General features: G+C 34.0%; 2 protein-coding genes across 2 annotated transcripts; both read right to left on the minus strand.

Annotated features, from left to right (window-relative positions):
* Positions 1-6305: 6305 nt before the first annotated feature.
* On the minus strand, positions 6306-13641 carry LOC129903157 (uncharacterized). The gene is made up of 3 exons (XM_055978659.1): positions 13365-13641; positions 11829-12106; positions 6306-6983 (listed from the first exon to the last, which is right to left on the minus strand). Exons 1-3 carry the CDS (start codon positions 13464-13466, stop codon positions 6458-6460), a joined length of 906 nt encoding a protein of 301 aa, XP_055834634.1. The 5' UTR covers positions 13467-13641; the 3' UTR covers positions 6306-6457.
* A 722-nt stretch (positions 13642-14363) lies between these two features.
* LOC129904161 (uncharacterized) lies at positions 14364-18494 on the minus strand. The gene is made up of 7 exons (XM_055979705.1): positions 18216-18494; positions 18026-18094; positions 17589-17708; positions 17442-17516; positions 16598-16732; positions 16374-16515; positions 14364-14932 (listed from the first exon to the last, which is right to left on the minus strand). Exons 1-7 carry the CDS (start codon positions 18432-18434, stop codon positions 14769-14771), a joined length of 924 nt encoding a protein of 307 aa, XP_055835680.1. The 5' UTR covers positions 18435-18494; the 3' UTR covers positions 14364-14768.
* Between the last annotated feature and the right edge of the window lie 1703 nt (positions 18495-20197).

Consider the following 20197-nt stretch of genomic DNA (forward strand, 5'->3'; position numbering starts at 1 on the left):
TGGATCGGGTGTCACGTTCCGACACATATTTGGATTGGGTTTCACGTTCTGACACAAACCTTGGATCGGGTGTCATGTTCTGATACAAGTTGAGTGTTTGCAGGTCCCATGAGAGTATCCTTATGTGAGGTTGTGTTTATTGAACTGTGATCTTGCTAAGTATTGAAATGAGTGGAAATGGTTAACTTATTCTGTATATATGTGCTTATTGAGTTGGGTTTACTTATCTATGACCCGCTTACTGGCTAATCGTGTGATCCTACCAATACACTGTTGATTTTGTGTACTGATACTACACTTGCTCTGTCTTTTGTTGAGTACAGGGCATATTCAGCTGGATGCGGAGAGACCTCATTTAGAGGAGTGAGATTCGTTCGAGCTCAAGGGTGAGCTGTTTCTTTCAAGCTGTCGTGGACTCTCTTTTGTCCTAGTCTTTTTTTCAGGACTAAGATTTCAAACACTGTTTAGTTTTATAACTACATTTTGGGAGTGTATTCCCTTTTCTTGGAATGATATTTTATTAGAGTTTTGGTACATACGACTTTCAGTTCCTAGAATGTTTCCACATTTCAGTTTGTTGTTTAGATTGTTTGTTGAGTTTATGGAAACTTGGTATTAATTCTTAATTTAATCCTGCTTTCGCAAATCTTTAACTGTTATATCTTACAAGTGTGTTAGCTTGGGTTGTGTAAATAATTCTCCCACTGGTGGATTAGTATGGGTGCCAGTCACGGCGGGTCAGAGTCATGAAAAAAATAAAGTCACATTTTAGTGTCTTGTTTTAAATAAAAGAAAATTTACAAAAAATATATGTTTTGTTTTCATTTTTAGTTTAATAAATAAGTTAGTATTTTCTAAATTATATTTTTACAGATTAACTATTTAACATTTCTTATAGATCAAAATAGTTAGCTGATATTTTTAAAAAAGAAAATTAGGCTAAACTACCCAACTCGCCTATACTACCCCATTAATCCCTTTAATCTACCCACTCTTCCTCACATTTCCACCAACAATTATCCCACAACACTCCACTCATCTCATAGCTTACACCCCTACACTATATTACATAAAGACACATACTTTCACAAATACAAAAAAGAAGAAGATCCTAAACAAAAAAATCTGCAAAAAGAAAATCTCTTCATCTGCACACAAAGAAAACAATTCATAATCTGCAGAGCAATAAAAGGCAGCACAGCACACCCAAAAAAGAGAGGAAAGAAAAAAGAAAAAGGGAGCATTTTTGTGAATATTTGTGGATTGACGTTTGGATTTTGGTTCCCATTTCGAGTTTCCGGTGACAACCTCTTGCTCCTATTTTTACTTTTTTTGTCACACAAGTTTTTACCCGGTTCTTTTTATTCATTTTAATATTTTTATTGTGAATTAAAGTATGAACAATGTTATTAAAATGGTTGCATGTATTAGTCAATATGCATTGTTTTTCAATTAAGGAAATACTTACCTTGAGTTGTATGAATAGTTTGTTCCAGAACTTATATATTTGTCCATTTAATTCGAGCCTGAATAATATTTTCTGTCCGTAAAATTTAGTCTATGTCAAAATATTTTGATGATAATTCTTTTTTTTTTTAGTTTTTCAGTATGGATATTCTTTGAATGTATGTTTGGGTGTTTAAAATGATGTATCTGTTGAGACTTGTACTGTCTTTCATTATTAGCTTAAGTATGTTAAATTAGTAAGAGTAGTTTATAATATTGAACAAGGAGTTTATTTGATTTAATTGATTTAAAACTTGTTTACGCTAGTATTAAATTATTATCTAAAGTGGGCTATTGGATATGATTTTTGAAAATATATGACTATTGGTTTTCATTTATAAAAGAGAAAATGATATGCCATGCTCACTCAATTTTTCATGTAACATATATTATGATCTTAATAATTATTTCATATTATGTTTAATATTTTCAATCATTTTATGACAACTTTTGCTGAATATCGAGTTACAAGTAAGAAAAAAAAAGAAGGAAAAATGATAGTAATCTTAAATTCACAAGAGACGAATCAATACCTCTAACATTAGACGAGCATAGCTCCTTCATAAAAAATAAGTAAAGTAAAAATTAATTTCAATAAAGAATGTGGTTGCATATCTGTTTGAGATACCCAAAAAAGATTCAAGGATGAGGTGACGCACCTTGACCAAATAATTTGAATAATTAACTTTTCTTTAAAAACTTTAAAATTTGTATCCAGAGAATATTAGGTGTGATGCAAACAAGAAAAGAAAGTAGTTATGCTTCTAAGTCGTTGTATGTCAAGATCGAGAATGCGGTTATGCATCTAGGTCGAGATCAATATAAGTTCAATAATAATAAATGTGAGCAAACCATAGCATGTAATGATATATCCAAAATAGTATAAAATAAGTATAAGTTAATAGAAGCGATCGTACCAGAACCATGGGACTCAAGGGGTGCCTAATACCTTTTCCTCGTTCAACAGAATTCCTTACCCAAATTTCTAGTTTGCAGACCAATAAAATAAAGTGTTAACTTCCTTTTGATTAGGGATTTAAATAAGGTGACTTGGAACACCATAACTCAATTTCAAGTAGCGACTCTGAAATAATAAAATAGTTATTTTTTAATACCGTCACTTAAATTGGAAAAATCTGTCTCGCAAAGGGGTGTGACACATCTACTCTTACCCAAATCGATGCTCAATATTACTCCCAAAATACTTTATTATGCTCATATAATGAATAAAATATTCAATAAACTCATTTAGTCTTTTTTGGACTTTAGCTCAAAACTCAACTCATCTCTTCTCTTTAAAATAGCTATAATCTCAATTCACTGAATGTATTTAAAATAAAAATATAATTTAACTTCTCAAATCAATCTCAAAATAGATGTTTCAATGTAATAATGCCCAACTCATTTATACTTAAAATACTCATTCTCAAGATAATAATTAAGGAATTTCTCAAACTCATGCTCAAAATAATAATTAAGTAATTTTTCAAACTCATGCTCAAAAAAATGATTAAGAGACTTCTCAAACTCAACTCAGGCTCAAACCCTTTCTCAATCAAAGATGAAAATTGTCATTCTTTAAACTCAAAATAATGCATAGTTTAACTATTGCAAAACGTTCACAAATCATTGTTAAAAAACCTCTATCAATACATAAAATACAAATAAAACCTTAATTAGGGTTCATGTGAATACAAACACGAATTCACACTCTCAACAAGACTCAACTCAAGAAATTCATCAAGAAATATTATAATATATATACAATAACACAATGAAATTCATATACAAAACTCAATAGGAATTATAAATAATTCAAGAACTCAATTCATGGAATTTCGAAACTCAACTAGGGTTAATGTGAATGAAATCATGAACAGAAATCTTAAGAATCCAACGTGTAGAATAACTAGTAATCTCGATGCATAATTATATAAAACTCAATGAATGAAGAAATTACTCCTTCGGAACTCAAGGAACTAGGGCTAAACCTCAACTCAATTGTTTAATGATAGAATTTAGATGTAGGACACGTGAAAGAACTCAATCCAACTCTATGATTAGCCTTACATACCTGAAAGATTGATATTACAATCAAAACTCGAAAAACATAACTTTCTTGGAGGAAACCTTTGATCTTGAAATCTTGGTGTGTGATCTCGAGAAAAGAAACTATTTTTATGGAGTTCTTAGATTAGGAGAACATGGGAAAATCTTGGGTGAAGGGCTTCTCTTTGATTCTTGAATTTTTGACTTGAAAGCCTTAGGGTTCTTGATGAAGAAGATGAGCCCTAGGTTAGTTTTGAGAGAGTTTCTTGGGACTAGATTGTTTGGATTGATGATTATGAGAGTAACACAAGTTAGTTGGATGATATACTCAGTTAAAACACTCAAAAATGAATTAGAATAGGGCTAAAAAGATTGAAAAAGAACCAAAATAGCCTTGGAAGACGTGCAGGATTTTTCTGAGAATTTGACTTCTACGACTCGTAGAAAACTATACTGGTCGTAGAGTTTAGTCGTAACTATTTATTCTCTGGCATCCTCTTGTAAAACAGTCATAACTTTTACTCCAAACTCAGAATGAGAAAAACTTGGTGGCGTTAGAAAGAGGACTCAAAGTTTAATTTGATAGGTTATTCTCCACGTAATTCTTTATATTCTAGGAGATATTATCATTTGAAGTTGACCCATGTAAAATCTTTTACCGAAACTCAATCGATAAGGAAACTTTCAACTCGACTTTGTGCTAGAGGATCCTTATGACCTTAACTCATCTTCAAATCTATTCTCACACTAAAGGATTAACCTCCACACATGCATACAATTATGAGTTATTCGGTACAACACCATACACATATGAAGGAGGGCTCGGTCTTAGCTTAATTTTTTTTTGAGGTGTTACAATATCAACTCTAAATTTCAAATTTGAAGAGTATATCAGGTTATTTTCCCTTTAAACTAATATAACGTTTAAAATGATTGTACGAAATGAGTTTATCCCACGCTCATAGGTTCCATAAGTTTTAAATGTTCATCTTATGACTGATAATAGATAGAAAATTTCTAACATGGTGAGAAAAGAAAATTATGTAAATAGTTTAAGACATATAACAACAACAAAAATATTATTGCATCTATATTAATTTATTTTTCTGGTTTTGACTTGATACGGGGTTTAAGCATAAAAAAATTATTTTGAATCTTTTGGTCTTAAATTAAATAAAGAGTAAAGAGTAAAAAAACAAGCCTAAATTATCCCCCTTTTTTTATTTTCATACCTAAACAATTGGGAGTGTGTGTTTCATACCTAAACTATCACTTATTAGTTTGAGAATCACAATTTAGCTAATAAGGTTGTGTACTACATTCTCTCTTATATTTAAAAGAATATTGCCACATGGTATTCCACATAGACAAAAAGATTCACATTGGCAAACATTTAGCAAACTTCAAATAATTAATCTTATATCACGTGCTTACCATTTAAATTTTTCTTCTTTTTTTGAATTTTTCAGTTTTGATTTTTTTTTTTTTTATATATAGGGTTTGTAAATAGAAAATATCTTCTTAAAAACATTTGTATATATCTAACCCAAACAAAAAAAGGGTAAAATTCCTTTGGGGCGTGGGATAAGAATTTTTTTTTTAAAATAATTAAAAATCTCTAATTTCTTATGGGAGGAGAGGGGGAGGGAAGGTAGGGGGTGGTGTTTTGAGGAGAGGGGGTTAAGAATTTTTTTATAAGACTTTTATAAAAGAAATTTAAAAAATTGATTTCTTTTTTTTGTGTGTATGTGGTGGGGGGGGGGAGGTTGTTGGGGAGGGGGTGGTGGTGGAGTGGGGTAAGAAAAATGTTTTAACTTTTATTTTTTAAAAAAGTTTAAAAAATTTAATTTTTGGGGATAGCGATACTTTAATCTTTATCTTTTAACTAATACTAATAGTTTCTTTAATTTTTGTTAAGGTGGAATGTTTTGTCCATTTGGCAAGAAAGTGTAGTAAACACACCATCAAGAAAGTGTAGTAAAATAAATATGTGTTTGTTAAACTAATGAATGATAATTTAGGTATGAAACTCATACTCTCAATAGTTTAGGTATGAAGCTCAAAAAATGAGATAGTTTAGATGTGTTTTTGACACTTCACTCTTAAAGAAATGTAGAATGTATTAAAATATCCTTGATTTTGTGGTTTTAAACATGTCATATGAAAAGTTAGAACTAACGAGCTGGCCAAAAAGGAAAAAAAATATTTTTTTCTTCAAATGAACTATAAAGGAAATAAAAAAAAACGAATTAAAACATAGGGAGTATATATATTTATGTAGATAAGAACCAAAACATGGTAACTTCTTGGTGGCATTTGTTTGAAAATTAAGTTTGCAAACTGTTTGTTTAGTTGTTTAGAGTTTGCAAAAAGTTGTAAGAAAAAAACATTTTGCATACTCTGATTTTGACAATATTCGAACAAATGCCTAGACATGTTCACAACTCATGTTTGCTTGTTTGAATCATTTTCTTGCACATGATATGAAGTATGACACAGAAGACTGCACCTTTCAAAGAGAGAAAATGCCAGTACTATTATTGTTTTTTTACAGCCTTCAAATGATAAAAATCAGTCCACTTTGTCCTAGCTGGGATATTATGTTGTACTTGAGCATATGCTCTTTGGAATTAGTGTTTGCTGTGTTTTGTCAAAAAAAAACAGTGATGCCAATTTCTCTTGGAATGTTAAGATGGCACCGATGCAACCTATATTATTCTTAATTGTTTAAAGACATTAATATTGTCATCTGGTGAACAAGGCAGTTGATTATCGTGCTATTTTGCTGTGAGTGAATAGTCACTACTGTTGTTGAAAACGAGATTCTTTATACATTCATAAGATAACAGAAAGGAAGTTTCAAATTGCACACAATATACTGACTATTCACATAAAAAGAGTATCAATTTTCAGAAAGTAGGCCATCATGCAGCCAGTTTCTCATCATCAAGAATGCCTCTTCTGCATCTTTATCGTCTTCTAATGATTGAGGTCGATGGGCAAAACCATGACCCCTTCCCTCAAAAACCACCATTTTGCAACCATTGGCATTATTTTCAACCTCCTTCAAGACATTCACAGGACAAAGTGGATCGTTGTCACCGGCGATAAGTAATAGTGGAGCCTCAATCTTGCTAGCAACAGATAAGTCAATCCGTGTGCCGTAGAATGAGATCCCAACACCAAACCCACAACCCTGGTCTTGAGCCAATATGTCTATTAACAGGCCACCTCCAAAGCAAAATCCAATCACACCAAACTTCTTTGATATTCCTGCAGCCACAAATTCATTGGCCATCCATTTTGTCGATGTGAAAATGTCTTTCACAACCTGTTGTTTGTCTACACTACCGATCCATTGCTCAAACAAAGCTTGGGGTTCATCCTTTCTCCATGGATTGCCACGGAACATATCTGGTACCAGAACACTGCAAAATTATTCAACAAGCAATTCAATTCAATACCTAACTAAAAGGGTTTGACAAAACAAAGAAGCTGAATACAATATTATTAATAGATTTAACTTGTACACACGGACAATTTATAAATATTATGTTAGATTTTTAAACAGATAAGAAAAAATAAGGTTTTGCAACAGATTTTACATTCATATGACATCTTACATAAGGCTTGAATACATATAGCTATATAAGCTTTTTCAAAAAGTAAGTAGAGTCTATACCTATCCAACCACTTACAAAACAAATTCCATAAAACAAGGATTACCCTTCCTTTACAAACCAAACATAATATTTAAAAGAGAACACTATTAGACTAAAAAATTATCTAGAAAATCTCATTTTCTAACACTCATCCTTGAGATTTTTCTTGGATACTCCCAGCTTAGCCCTTAGAACTTCAAATTTCCCCTTAGGAAGAGCCTTGGTCATGATGTCTGCAATCTGCTGATCTGAGCTGCAATGAACAAGTTTAACTTCGCCATCCTTCTCTGCTTGTCTGATAGCGTGAAACTTCACATTTATATGCTTGCTATGACCATGTTGCACTGGATTTTTGGCCATAGATATTGCTGACTTGTTGTCAACCTTAATGACAGTAGCTTCAATGTCATTTTGCTCCAGATCACATAGAATCTTTCTTAACCATAGAGCTTGATTAGTTGCACCAGCAGCGGCGATGTATTCAGCTTCTGCAGAAGATTGAGCTACCACCTCTTGCTTCTTTGAATTCCATGAGAACATGCCTGAACCAAGTGTAAAAGCATATCCAGAAGTACTTTTCATATCATCAATGCTTCCTGCCCAATCACTATCTGAATAACCCATCAATTTCCCTTGCTCTTCCTTTTTAAACCAAATACCAAAATCAGCAGTTCCCTTGATATACCTCAACGTTCGCTTAGCGACGCCAAGATGAACTTGACTCGGAGCATGCATAAATCTCGACAGAAGACTTGCTGCGAACATGAGATCAGGTCTTGTTGCTGTCAAATACAGCAAACTACCTATTAAACTTCTATAAACTGCAGGATCAGCCCTATCACCTCCTTCAAACTTCGAAATCTTTTCATTGTGAACTAGTGGGGTCGATACAGGCTTGCATCTCTCCATCTTGAATCTTTTAAGAATATCCCATGCATATTTTCTCTGTGAAATGAAGATTCCATTTGTAGCTTGACGAATCTCCATTCCCAGAAAGTAATTCATTTCACCCAAATCAGACATTTCAAACTTGGTCTCCATTTCTTGCTTGAATTGATTTATCATAGCTTCATTGCTTCCTGTTAACAGAAGATCATCAACATAGAGTGACACCAAAAGCACATCTCCTCTTTTAGCCTTCTTCACATATAAAGTGGCTTCATTTTCACTTCTCTTGAAGCCACAATAAATAAGATGAGAATCAATCTTACTGTACCAGGCTCGAGAAGCCTGCTTTAATCCATACAATGCCTTATGTAGCTTGTAGATTTTATCCTCCATTCCTGCAACTTGAAATCCTTATGGTTGGTCGATATAAATCTCCTCCTGCAGCTGTCCATTTAAGAATGCTGATTTCACATCCAAATGATACAATTTCCAATTTGATTGAGCTGCCAAAGCAAATAGAAGCCTTATTGTATCATGTCGTGCAACTGGTGCAAATGTGTCTCCATAATCCAGACCTGCAACTTGCGCATAACCTTTCACAACAAGCCTTGCCTTGTATTTATAAACTGAACCATCTGGATTAAGTTTGGTTCGATAAACCCATTTCACCTCTATTACATTTCTGTCTTTTGGTTTATCAACCAGCTTCCAAGTATCATTCTTCTCTATCATACCAATCTCCTCCTTCATAGCTTCAATCCAAACTTCATGTCTTGATGCTTCTTGATAGCCATTTGGCTCTGAGATTGCAACATTACATCTTTCATATATCTCAGAAAGGGACTTTGTTTTCAAAATGGGCGAATCATGTGAGGATTCCCCATCTGATTCTTCATCTTTTTCCAAATTTTCAGAGCCAAATGATTGGATTTCAGGCAGCGGACGCAAGTTCTGAAAATCTGCATTATCTTTCTCAATTTGCTCCTTATCCCAGTTCCAAAAAGCATACTCATCTACTACAACATCTCTTCTGATGGAAATACTTTTTGTTTGCAAGCTGAAAACTCTATAACCTTTGGCTTGCGATGAATAACCAATAAAGATCCCCAATTCACCTTTCGGTTCAAGTTTGCTTCTTTTGACTAAAGGAACATGAGAATAGCAAATCGAACCAAAGATTTTTAAGTGCTTGGCAGATGGTTTTATTCCACTCCAAGCCTCAATAGGAGTTTTCTTATCCACAGCTTTAGTTGCCAACCTATTTAAAAGATATACTGAAGTATAAACAGCTTCTGCCCAAAAGCTTTGCGGTAGTTTCTTTTCAAGCAACAAACATCTAGCCATTTCAACAACAGTCCTGTTTTTCCTCTCCGAGACTCCATTTTGTTCGGGTGAATAACTTACTGTCAACTTGTGATCAATCCCCATATCTTCACAATACTTATTGAACTCATTTGAAGTGTATTCACCACCATTGTCCGATCTCAAAGACTTCATCTTACAACCACTTTGTCTTTCAACAAAAGCTTTAAATTTCTTAAAACTGAAAATACTTGGGACTTGTTACTCAAAAAATACACCCAAGTCATCCTTGTTAAGTCATCAATAAAGAGAACAAAATATTTATTTTGTCCTAAAGATGATGTCTGCATAGGTCCACACACATCAGTATGAACTAGTTCAAGTTTTTCAGTTGCCCTCCAGGTAGCACTTTTAGGAAATGATTTTCTGTGTACCTTACCCATCTGACATGCCTCACATACTTCTTTAGAAAGTGTGATCTCAGGTAACTCTTTAGTCAAGTCTTTCTCATACATAGACTTTAAAGTAGCATAGTTAAAATGCCCATATCTTTTGTGCCACAACCATGACTCATCCATACTTGCAAAATTTGCATTATGAAACTTCTCATCTAAAGGAAAAGATTTATCCACCATTTCTACTTTAACAATCAAACTATCTTTTGAGTCAAAAACCAAACAATGTTTGCCCTTAAAAATTAAGGAACAACCTTTCGACATCATTTGAGCCACACTTAACAAGTTACATGCTAAACAAGGAACATACAACACATCATGTATAAACTTTGTACCTTATGTAGTTTGAAAGGTAACTGAACCCTTTCCATGTGCATCGACTGCTTCACCATTTCCCATCCTAACTTTAGCTTTGAACGACTTGTCAAGTGTGTGAAACAAGAGCTCATTGTGTGACATATGACTCGTACATCCACTGTCTATGAACCATGAGGATTTGTTGCTTGTGTTTTCTTCGTGAGAAGCCATAAACAAGCTTTCTTCTTCCTTTTCCGACTCTTCAACAAAATTTGCCTGCTGCGCATGATGTTGTCGTGGCTGATTCTGCTTGACCCTGCAATTTTTCTCAATATGACCCATCTTTTTACAGAATCTACATTGAATGGATGGCTTTCCTTTGAACTAGCAGTCTTTTTCTTGATGATTGGTTCTTTTACAGTGGCTGCAAGGTGGAAACTTCCCTTTCTTTGAAGATTCCTTCCATGGTTTTCCCTTTGCTACTTTATCTCCTTCCATCCTTCTATTGTCCTTCACAAGCTGCTTGCCTTTATGTTGTGCCTGAAATGCCATTTCTGCTACTTCTCCATCTCTTATGCTTGATCTTTGTTCTTGGGCTTGCAACTTGCTGATCAGTTCTGCAACTGATAAAGTCTTTAAATCACAAGATTCCTCTATTGCTGAAATCTTGGACTCGAACCTTGCTGGTAAGCTTATCATCATCTTCTCCACCACCTTTGAATCTGGAAAGATTTCACCAAACAACCTTATTTTGTTTACAACTTCCACAAGTTTGGCAGAATACTCTTTCACAGTATCTCCTTCTTTCATCCTTAACATCTCAAATTCTCTTTTGAGAGTTAAGAGTTTGACAACCTTCACTCTATCACTTCCATCGAACTCCTCTTTTAGCTTATCCCATGCTTCTTTAGGTGTTTCACAAGTCATTATTCTTGTGAAAATCACATCTGAAAGTGCTGAATGAAGACATGTGAGAGCCTTTGGTTTCCTTGACTTCGCATCTTCATAAATCTTCATTTGTGCAACTGTTGGATTTGGTCCAAGTGGAGGAGGATCATCTTCTCTTTCAATTGTTTCCCATAGACTAAGAGCTTTGAAAAAAGCCTTCATCTTTATCACCCATATGTGATAATTTTCTCCTGTAAACATAGGAGGGCCTGCACCCAAGAAGCTGTTGGATGCCATGTTACTGCTGCTCACTGCTCAGCTCACCTTAGAAGAACTGGAGAAAACCTTGGTTTTCTTGCCTTCACAGATCCCTCAAGAAGAAGGGCTCTTGATACCACTGTTAGATTTTTAAACAGATAAGAAAAAATAAGGTTTTGCAACAGATTTTACATTCATATGACATCTTACATAAGGCTTGAATACATATAGCTATATAAGCTTTTTCAAAAAGTAAGTAGAGTCTATACCTATCCAACCACTTACAAAACAAATTCCATAAAACAAGGATTACCCTTCCTTTACAAACCAAACATAATATTTAAAAGAGAACACTATTAGACTAAAAAATTATCTAGAAAATCTCATTTTCTAACATATTATACATTAACAGTGTAGTTAGACATGTTCATGACTCGAGCTTGGCTGATTCTTTTGCGAATAATATGAAGTATGATAACCAAAGGAGGTACCTTTTATATATAGAGGGTATAGGATGACTTACTTGTATCCATTGCATGCAACACGGTATGCGAAATCTCTGGTAAATGAGTCCTCAAATCCAAAGATATCAGATAAGAGCAAAATGCCAGTACCATTGTTGTTCTTTACAGCATTGCAGAGATAAGCATCAATGCTATCAACTCCATCCCCAATGGAAAGCTCAACTCCGTTAACCAGTTCACAAGCCTCATCCTCTACTTTCACATTGCAATTAAAGACTTTGTATTTTTTAGGCTTTCTGAAGGATAACGAAATACCCCAACACTTCACATAGTTTCTCTGGACAATAACTGAAGCATGACAGTCAGTCCTTTATCTAGAATCATCAACTAATTTTAAACAACTCAATCAAAACTTGAAAAAGCATAACTGGGAAATATGGAACGAATGAAGATTTTCAGAACAACTGAGCTTTTAATTAGAAGATTAGTACTTATATCAAAAGGACAACATAATATACCAGCAGAGTTTTTAACTAATTCTTCCTCCTGTAATCTGGAGGGTTATACAGATTTGTCTCATATTCAGTTTTTTATTATGGGAAGAGCATGGTCTCAACAATAAGAAGCGAGAAAAATAACCAATTCCATAGGGTTCACAATATTCATGAAAATAGAATCAAACACGAGGCATTATTATTTATTTATTTATTTATTTATAGCTTCTGAGGCGATAAAACACAAGTGAAAGTACTTGTTTTGTGTTACAACAGTCAAGAACCACAATTTATTCAATCTACTTTTTTTTTTGTTTCAGAAAACCAGCATTACTGACGTTGGAAACTCGAAGGTGTCCTATCTTGTTGTCTTGTTCAATGACCTTCTGTATTTGTTGAATCAGACATGCAAGAACAATCAGGACAAGGACATTCAACTTTCTCAACAATTGAGCTAGTCATGCAAGAGCAATCAGGACAAGGACATTCAACCATAGTTAGCAAATTTCTTGTTCTTGGTAAGTTTAAGTTCAGAGAGTATGTTTTGGCTAACACGCTTGACTCAATGGTTCCCGGAGTTTCCACATGACTCTGAATTGACTCGCTCGTGATGAGATAGAAGCAAAGTGTAACGACTATGAAAATCAAGGCAACTGATATATTCTTAGCCATGGGTCAAAATATTTTAAATTAGTGCCTCTGTAGTACTTTTGCTATTATTGATGTAGGATGTTGCTCAAACAAATTGAATTGTTGAAATTTATAGTGATAGATTGCTGATATTGTTCGATTATAACATTGAATAATTTGTCCTAACTGGAATATCTATCTTGTATTAGAGTATATGCTTCTTGGAATTAGTGTTCCCCAAAACAGTGATTTCTCTTGGAAAGTTAAGATGCTATGGGTGCCGCCTATGGAGCATAAAAGAAAAGTGAGTTATATTAATTGGGAAAGAGGGAGTAGTATTCAGTCTACATATTTTATACAGCTAATTTGCAACCACTACCACCCAGTCATAGTGAATTTAGTGACTCACAATCCTGAATTTACCTGTAGCATTCACAAGCTAGATAATTAGCGCAGTCATAAAAAACCTACCGAAAATGGAAGATGAAAAAGAGCATCAAGTGGTGTCTCCCTCCTTTTAAGGAGGCTGCTCGTAGTCGTCCTAAGAGCTGTCGACACAAAGGCTGACTCCATTCTTCCAACTCTCTCTTCTGGTAATCAAGTTAAGATATGTGCCAAATACAGAGAGAGAAAAACAAAGGTGACTAACTAGTGGACAATAATAATGCAAGGCATGGATAAAATATCTTTGCCTTCAACAATTAGAGCCTCAAATGTTAAATATCTCTATGCTTTATCTTCTTTCTTTGGCAACAAGTACCTCAAGCCTGATAATTTCACAAATGAATGTCAATATTGTCGTCTTCTTTTTCCACCTCATTGATCACATGTTAAAATTGCCTATATGAGTTCGACAGAGTATAGCCCTTCTAAAATAAAGATAGCATAATACATTATGTTTTTTATTAATATGTTGGCGGCGGTAATAGGTGTCCAATACAATAGTAGAAATGTTGATGGGGGTGGCAGCTATCCTATAGAATAGTAGAACTGACGCAAACTAGCCCAAACAGTTATAAAACAATTATGATAATTAACTTAAAAATAGTCCAACCCCCGTACCAATTTGGGGTAGAGGATTGATTGATGCTGACTCAAGCTATCTTTGTCCAGAATTAGATATTTTTGCTATTCTGTGGTTATACTAAAACAAAGATATAAATAGGCATTTGATTACTACTTGATTTGTTTTGTTTTTTCTAGAAAAAGATAAAAAGAAGTAGTCGTTTTAAAGAAATAAGATAATCAATGCATAATCTCATAATTTTCTCTAGTAAACACCAACTAACATCCAGTGGCAAATGTACAACTGAGAACCATAAAAGCCAATCTAATATAATTTGCAACTTAATTGTTTTTCAGTCACTCAAACATTTCTTGGACGAGGATTCGAACAAGTGCACAGAAAATGCAAGGGTAATAAAATTCACAGCTGGAACAATTATAATCTTCTTCAAACCCATATGCAAATCCATGGTATAAAGACATATCATTGAATTAAGCCAGCACTTTGCTGAATAAACCAAGTAAATTAAATACATTGTTCCCTAGTGAATATTACATACTATGCTTTACTTGAATGTCAAAGACTTGCTGATATACAGTAGACTAATAATAATAACTTTCGACTTGAAGATGCACAGACTGAGCTGTAACCTCTTCTGCCAAACATTTTTTTCTTCGGTTTTCAGCATCCTTTGCCAACAAATATATACATGATCTTTTGCCAAGCAAAATATACATGTGACCATGTCATGATTTCTATACATCATCTCTTCATTCAACCAAATTTAATGTGCTAACAACAGGGAACCTAGTTCAGCATTTCATTCAAAGTTTCATGTTCCAGAGATAGAAACCTGTTCAGGAATTCGTTCATAACCGGGAATCTAAAGATTGGATTGCAAGCTTTGCTGCTACCAAGGAAATATTATCTTGCACATATCCTATGGAATCTTTAAGTCTCTCTAGAGTATCCTTGATGTCCATTGCCCTCAACTTCTTTTTTTGCAGCTTCAGCAGTTCTGACTCGGAGGATCCTGTGGAAAGGGAAACATAATGCAAGATTGAAAAATAAGAAACAGACATATTAGATCATCAATTTGCTTTCTCGGACATTGGACTGCTCCTGATGGTTTCCACCATCACAATTCATAACTACATATGCATGCTACATCTTGTACCATTTAGTTAAGTACCCACTATTGCAGATCCAATGCATGCAACTTGCAATACTTGGGACATACGGATTACCCCTTTTGGTTGAGAAAATCTAATGAGGAGCAAGACCCAACACCAAGGATCTTATTTCTCTTTTGTTCAACATAGAAACAAGAATGGAGAAGATATGTTTCTTGCTACTAAATATAGTCCCTTTGGTTGTCCCAGCTCCCTATGCTTTATGAAAATTGGGATATTTCTTAAGCTATTTCCTCTTTGATTACGCAAAGATCTAACTATAGATTTTGATAACCTGAGCACAAAAGGAAAAGAAGAGTGACAAATGAGAGCATTGATGTTCATCTGAAAACTCTTGGAACTATATATTGCTGTTGGCATTCCCTCAAGTATTATGTTGATTTGCTCTAACCCGAAATAAACTTGTTTGTTCTAGAATATTTAGTAAGAACAAAACTATGCCTCAAACTAGGGGCTATCAATCCTGGATAAGAGGTCAAGCAATGTAGATAAGAGGAGGCAAAACAATAGTCCAGATTTTGCTTTGTCCAGCTAAATTTAGTCAAAGGTATATAGTAATCCAGTCCAATGGGACATTTCAATTCAGTGCAAGTTGTTTCAAGAGTTAGTACAACCTTGAGTTTTGGTTGAACAGTAATTACACGCACACATGTTTATAACTAACAAACCTTAACGGAGTTCAGAACACAGCAACTACTAAAAGTATTGCTGAAGCTAAACAAGCAGATGGCTATAATCCTGTTCCAAACCTAGAGTTTCGATATATTATTTTTTTTGGTAAAGTAATTAAATGATATTAGAAAGCATCAAGAAGATGCAAAGTTACAAAAGCACAATGTGCAAGAAAGCTGCTCCAAACAGAAATATATGGAGCTAGCTTGGCAAAAACCTGTGAAGCAGTCAAAAGGGGAACCCTACTACTCTATTACAGTGGCCAAAAAAAATGCCAACTACATAAACTAACTAGACATTTGGCTTTAAGAGTGCAAAAAGAGGTTGGCTCTATAAAGTTTCAATATATGGTTATCTATAGAGTCAAGCTGGACCTGTAACAGAAAAATGCTACCTAAGTTGCACGGACTCTTCACTTTCGATGCTACACCCGTGTCGGATTCTCCAAAAATACACTACTTCTGGAAAACCAGACACGCACCCGTTGACACTTTTGAAGAGTCCAAGCAACATAGCATGCTACCAATCCATTCAGAAGCTGTCAAATTCCTTGGACTCAAATGAGGTTTATACATAATGCATAGATATACTTGGAGACTGAATACTTACCAGAAACAGGTTGAAGTGCTGCAAAGGATACAAGCTCAGCGAGAGGTGGAATGAAGCTGCTGTCACAATCCAGAACAGGTGTATTCTCAGACCATCTCAAAGAGTTTGCAGTTAAAGTTTGCAACAAAGCTTCCTGAGGAGCCTGAAGAAACATATGCTAATTAAGTGCAATGCTTCCCGAAGATGAATAGACTGACACAAAGAGAGAAGGGAGAAAGGAGAACCTTCAACTTTATTTCCAAGTTATTCAAACTACGGAGAGCTTCTTTTATCTCCAAAACTTTGGAGCATAGTTCTATATCACTGTGTGGAACGTTGTCCAGCAATGGTATGACTGCACCTGTCAAGTACGGTTCTGCCTACAAATTATATCAAAGTGAAGGCATGATTGGATATTCTGATTGTGAGCATAAGAGTGTCTATAGTGCTTAAGTCAATATTCATGGCAAATGATTGCTGACAGAAACAGGAAGTAAGATTCTATACTACTTGTAAGCCCCTATGCCATTAAAATAACTTACTCGGTTGGCGTAACTACCTAGTAGTTATAAAAGCTCAAAAGACAAATGCCCCTCTTTTCCCATTAGTAATCTGAACATTGATAGGGGTAAATATGTCGTTACCTCACTCCATACCCTACTTTTTGGCATCTATTCTTACCTTGTTATCATCAAACTTTGCTTGAAAGATTTTCTTCCCAGACAATTTTTAGTATTTAACACTTAAATTTGCAAAGAAAAAATATTTTGGGAAGAAAGGGAGCACACATATAGAGCGCCACGACTATGGTTTCTTAAAACGCTACTGCCTAGAAGAAACATACGTTGGACATAACTGGTGAAGACTAAAGGCACTTTTATCTGTAGAAGGCACTAGTCCAACTCCATTCACAGGTGTTCAAAGTGTTAAATTGGTACAGTAAAGTTCAGTACTTATAATTGTCAATACAAAAAGAGTGATTTAGTAGAAAGTCATTATTCCAACTCCTTTGAAGTGGTTAAAGTGATTCTGTCTACCACCAGATTCTCTAGATAGAAAAATGTGTCAGCAGCCCTATAGGAGAGTTACCTGTTGAAATTTCAGAATTTTGACACGGCCTATACCCCTAATAGAGACCAATGCACCAATCTTCAATTGCTTAACCTGCCCAACATAGTGAAGATCTCATATATGGTAAGTTCAATTTTTTTATAGCAGCAAAGCAAGTAAACTCACTTTTTCTATTGTAACCAAGCAACCGTATCTGGCAGCAAAAGATGCTTCTCCTGATGTATCATTGATGGCAATAGGATCTAGAACAAAGTGCACAAAGAACTTCTTCTTCTTAAAAAGAGACTGCAGCAATGAGCATGAGGAAAAAATAATGTGGTTAAGGTAGAATGTTTTGATAGTCACTACTCATCAAAAATGATAATGTTGATGAGAATATTCGATTGATTGCTATTTGCTTCTCTTCCCAAGTTTCACATTTTGTACCAATAACTCTCTCTATGCAAAGATAGTTTCTAAAGAAGAAAGCTCACAGGTGTTTTAATGTAAATGAGTTATTGGTGTATATACACAGATTTGAGGGTTAAGTTGGAAATTAGTAAGCCCTTAAGCTTAGGTTGTTCATCATAAGATATGAAGACGAAAAAGTTCATATGTTGTACCTCCTCTAAGAGTGCCAAGTATCTTGCTTCATACAAATGTAGTGTCTTTGTCTCTGAAGGAACCAATACCTGCACAACAAATTAGAGTCACTGTCTTTAGCTTGAGCTTGCAAACTTGACCACGAGAATGCAAAATCTGAAAAATTTACTTAGAGAAAATGAAAGGAAAGAATGAAGTAGGGTTGTAGACCTGGTCAATAGGGAAAGGAAGAAGCGGAAGCTCTGAGGAGGAACCACAAGTCACAAAACGGCGACGTTTCTTATCGAATTTGTGAACAGAATGATGAAATGAGAGAGAAGAGAAGCTAAACAAAATGGGGGTGGAGGTGGCGGGAAGCAATTGTCTTTTACTTGTGCAGAGCAAAGGATCAAATGCTGATGGCTGACCAAAGGATAAGCTAACATTCATTATCACTGCCTTTGCACTCCGGTCTGTTCAAAATGAAGCATCAACAACCCTTATACCTTTCTTACTAAGGACCCATTTGGATTGCCTTATTCAACTAGTTTCTGTTTTTAAGCTTTACTTATTTTATTTTTAAAAAATATTTTAACAACTTTTTTGTAGACTGAAAAAGTATAAAAATAAATTAAAAGTCAAAAGTTGGATATTACCAACTTATAGTTTTTTTTTGCTTATAAGCAATTTGAAAAAACTCAATATAAATACACAGGTAGTCTAATTTTTAAGTAGTATTTACCTCATAAATACGAAAATTTTACAAGTTGTAAAAACTATTAAAATTATCCTAATTTTTATATAATCTTATTAAATGAGCAAATCAATTCATAAACAAGACATTAAAATATCCTAAGACATCGTATTGAAAACACACATATCTTGGTGTTCCTAATATAAATAATATGTGCGTTTACAAACTTTCAAATACACATAATTTTATAAAGATCGACTAGTCAAAAATAGTAGTTAGTTATTTTTAATATATTCTTTTCAAATGACATGGACAATCTTTTCACGCCAAATATGTAAAAATATTTTATAAAATTCAAAAGGATTTTTTTTTTTACAAAATATAAATTTATTGGTCAAGTTTCACATTTTAAAAATCTAAATCATGATTTGAGATCCCTTTTTTGGGGGAATTTAAAATTTAAAATCACTATCCCAAATCGTATGTCCAAAAGCTAATTTGAAATTATAAATTCTTTGTATACTTATTGTTTTACACTATTAGTTCGTCCACTATATGATAACAAAAGATAATATATATATATATATATATATATATATATATATATTATTTTTCCATACGTTCATTACACGTATACGTGGAATGTTACTATGTTGGGAATAAGTTGTTGGCCAACCGTACATCTCTGAGATATGTTCCACGAATGAACAATTAGCTCATATTCTTACAAAAGCATTGAGAAGGTCACAATATGAATATCTACTTGGCAAATTGGTTATTCAGGATCCTCATGCTCCAACTTGAGGAGTATGGGGGAGGGTTACTAATGTATTTATGGTAAGTATGTAATTATAATAATTAGGAGAAAAATTATTATTGCAATGCCAATGGGATAGAGAAGAGAGTATTATAGTTCTATTTGGATAAGAAAGTCAAACATAGGTTACAAACGGAGGTTATTGTAATCATTTACAATTTATTAAATATAAATTTGTAGAATGGTTCAATTTATATTAAATTCAAGATATATTAGTCCAAATAAATATTTTGGATTAATAAAATTGGGTCGATTATTTAAGCCCAATAAATGTGGATTTAATTAAAAACCTAAATCTATTGATTTGGGCTATAAAGATGACTCCACTTTGTTAAGCCCAATATCATCTCATCCTAGAGGTCCAAAATCATGCCACATGTCAAAGTTAGGTGGCAATCCAAGTCAAATTAAATAAGCCACTAGAATTATGTCATGTGCCAAAGTTAGGTGGCAATCCAAGTCAAATTAAATAAGCCACTAAAATCATGCCACATGTCAAAGTTAGGTGGCAATCCAGGTCAAATTAAATAAGCCACTAAAATCATGCCACATGTCAGAGTTATGTGGCAATCTAAGTCAAATTAAATGAGCCACTAAAATAATGCCACGTGTCCATGTGACATGTTCTGACCAATCAAATTAAAACTCTTCAACAAAGAAATCTGATTGGTCAGTTCAAACCAACCAATCAAATCACACCCT

This window comes from Solanum dulcamara, chromosome 9 (genome assembly GCF_947179165.1).
Source record: "Solanum dulcamara chromosome 9, daSolDulc1.2, whole genome shotgun sequence".
Taxonomy (NCBI): Eukaryota; Viridiplantae; Streptophyta; class Magnoliopsida; order Solanales; family Solanaceae; genus Solanum; species Solanum dulcamara.